Source organism: Frankliniella occidentalis, unplaced genomic scaffold (assembly GCF_000697945.3).
Source record: "Frankliniella occidentalis isolate FOCC.00 unplaced genomic scaffold, Focc_3.1 Scaffold187, whole genome shotgun sequence".
Taxonomy (NCBI): Eukaryota; Metazoa; Arthropoda; class Insecta; order Thysanoptera; family Thripidae; genus Frankliniella; species Frankliniella occidentalis.
This window is the reverse complement of record NW_026267313.1, coordinates 385,719-388,702: the sequence shown is the minus strand read 5'-3', so window position 1 is coordinate 388,702 and position 2,984 is coordinate 385,719. Positions and strand designations below refer to the sequence as shown.

Sequence of the window (2,984 nt, the reverse complement as noted above, 5' to 3'; positions counted from 1 at the left end):
TGCCGCCCCCGTGCCGCCCCAGTCACCCTGCGAGCCGACCGCGCCGGTGGAAGTCGGATCAGCAGGTTAGTCGCTTGGCATGGCGGGGTCGCCATTCAGACAGACGCAGGTGTTACACTCTCCCATCCCGGCCTAGTTCATGCTGCGCATGGTGTTGGTTCCTCCACTCCGCTGGAAACCGATGGGTGCGGAGAGTCCGTGCCGTTAGCGACATCGTTCACTCCATCGCCTCTGTTCCTGGTATGTCGACTTAGCAGCTCGTCTAGTTTATTGAAAACTTGTGATCATCACAAAAGCGTCTTAGCTAACCTCTTTCTCCGTTCTTTGGTGCTCAGACCGCGGAAGGCCCGGTCCCGGGTCTGGGCGGCCTGAGGAGGGGCCGGGACTTCGCGCAGCTCGAGCCCATCCTGGAGCACTGCGAGGAGCACGCCGCCGGGTCCGCCCCGGGCTCTGCGCCGGCCACCGCCCACGGATCGCCCTCCGGGTCCCCGTCGGGATCAGTCCGCCTGTCTGCCCCCGGATCCCCGGTCGGCGGCCGGGCCGGATCCGAAAAGCCCAGCGCGGAGGAGTCCGCCGCTACCAGCGAGCAGGGCTCCCTGGCTGGTTCCGCCCCTGGAACGCCAGACAGCCGGGCGTTCCTGTCTGGCGGCGACGCTGACCTTAACGTATAAGGACTGTCACTGTCAACATTCTGTGTTGGTTTGAGAGAGGGGTAGTTATGAATTGATGACCGTTTTTTACTAGATTCGGATTTATTTTTTTATATCAAAACAGTATTTTAGTTGGTGACTTAATCTGTAGAGGATTTAATTATTATCATGTCGTTTTGTAGGACAACGGAAGTGAAGTTACTCAAAGGAAACGCAAAAGGGAAAATAATTCTGAGGTAATTTCGGTTGCAGGCATCACCAAGTGTCAGTAGTTCACTAGCTCCACTTCTTATGGGCTATGTATTCTCTTTTACTTGGTTCCTTTGTGGCAAATAAAAAATGTCCATGCTTTGAAGTCTACAGTGAAACTAAGTGTCGATCGGAAAGTCATTCACTCATACTAACTTACAATCACATGAAACAACAGTCGCCTGCTAGTAATTGCTACACTCACATTGAGAAACACAACAGACATAAGGTCGCACTCAAGGTCGTTAGATCGATGCTTTTCCGATCAGACGAAACGAAATTCTTCGAAATTGGAGAGATCTTTGACAGGAGTACAACCGAACGTAAATATATAAAGCCAAATGCAATAGGTTTCGCGGTCACTAGCGGGTTGGCAATGGACAACAGAGGTAATTTCTTTCACACATCATTTTCTAATAGCTTTTCTTATCACTGTTTTCTTCTAGCAGTATATTCCCCAGTGATTTACCAACCCGCTAGTAACCGACGTACCTCTTTGGCTGTTTGGGGGATTGAGCGGTGCAATGGAACGTGCCTCGTATGAAATACTAGCATACAACAAAAACACGAAGGAAAGTTATAAAAACAAAGTTTCGTCCCGGACCTCTTTGGGGAAGCTTGTTCCATCGCCAAACACCGCGTGCCGCTGGCGTTCTGCGACAGGTCCCCGCTTCGCGGTGGTCTGAACTAAGCAAAGAAAATGGAAGGAAGACGAGGTCAAAAAACTATCTACAGATCATGGCAGAGAAAAGGCGATGCATCCAGCACTCAGCAAGAGACGCATTTCGATACTGGCGCTAGCCGAAGTCAAAATGCGTTTCTGACTGACAGGCTGCAGAAGGACCGCAGAGGTCAGGGCAAGGGCATCGGCCGCGGTCTCGGACGGGGAGGGGAATCAGCCCTCGAGGCAACACACGGCGGGACACCAGACCGACGGTGTTCAGCTCGCCGAGCCATTCTCCGTCGGCAGCCCCCACACCTTGACGCTAAACGCCCAGCTTCGACCTTGTTCCTCTCGACCCCTCGGCTCACACATCGTCCGGACCACCGCGAACGCACCTGGGCTCGGCCAAACCGGGTGGCAGCAGATCACACATTTACTCGTCCATGGGCGCCTGCGGCCCGGGCAGCGGCTGGTACAGGGCGTCGTAGTAGCGGGTGCGCACCACGTTGTTGGAGAGGTGGTGCCGGATGGCGTTGGTGTGCGTCAGCCCCGCCACGGCGCCCACGTTCTTGAGCGAGTCCTCGACGATGACCGTCTTCTGCATGCGCGGCGGCGGCGAGGCGCTCGAGTAGGTGCGCAGCGCGCGCTCCGCCCACGTCTGCGGCTTGGGCAGCTCGCGCTCCACGCCGCGCGTGCGCTGGTCCAGGTAGTCGATGACGTCGTCGTAGTAGTTCTTGCGGTACAGGTAGATGTACTCGTAGTTGAGGGAGGTGGGCCGGCTCCAGTGCGTGAAGGGGATGAACTTGTCGAGCTTGCGCGGCTGCACGCGGCGCGTCCGGTACGGGGGCAGCGCCAGGAAGGGCTGGCCCTTGGGCCACGCCCACTCGTCCACGCGCGGCTTCTGGGGCGCCTCGCCGTCGGCGGCCGCGTCGCCCGCGGGGGCGGCTCCGGCGGCGGCGGGGGTGGAGGCCGAGCCGGTGTCCGCGGCCGCGGACAGCCAGTCATCGCCACCGGCGTCGTCGCCGCCGGCGAGCCAGTCACCGCCGTCGTCCGCCATGGCACCTGGAAAAAAAGCGCAAACAACCTTAAAATAATTTCCATGTCATCATCATCGTTATTCTATTCTATGATTATTCTACTTTACAGTTGTTTGTCCTTGAACGCCCCCGCTAGAACAGAAATCCCTTCTCATGGGTGAGCCCAAAAATCAAAGACAAAAGCGAATCCGATGAATACAGTGATGGAGGAGCGTCTTTTGGCGCAAAACCAAAGGGTGTTTGAGAGAGGAGCTCTCCATCAAACTGTCGATGCAAATTGGAGTCTGCAGCTGAGACGGCCAGCCGAGCTCGTCCATCACAGGAGAAATGGGCGGCGTGACAATCATAATGGTGTAAAGCGAATAAAAGGTCTAACTTTAATTT

At 56.0% G+C, this 2,984-nt stretch overlaps 1 protein-coding gene across 1 annotated transcript; it reads right to left on the bottom strand.

Moving 5' to 3' along the window:
• Positions 1-733: 733 nt before the first annotated feature.
• Positions 734-2,659, bottom strand: LOC113215239 (flightin). Its single transcript, XM_052272118.1, has one exon. The coding sequence runs from the start codon at positions 2,618-2,620 to the stop codon at positions 1,997-1,999; it is 624 nt and encodes a 207-aa protein (XP_052128078.1). The 5' UTR covers positions 2,621-2,659; the 3' UTR covers positions 734-1,996.
• Positions 2,660-2,984: the final 325 nt, after the last annotated feature.

Bases quoted from the DNA above. Each gene is read 5' to 3' on its own strand.
- LOC113215239 (XM_052272118.1), bottom strand. From the start codon at position 2,620: ATGGCGGACGACGGCGGTGACTGGCTCGCCGGCGGCGACGACGCCGGT.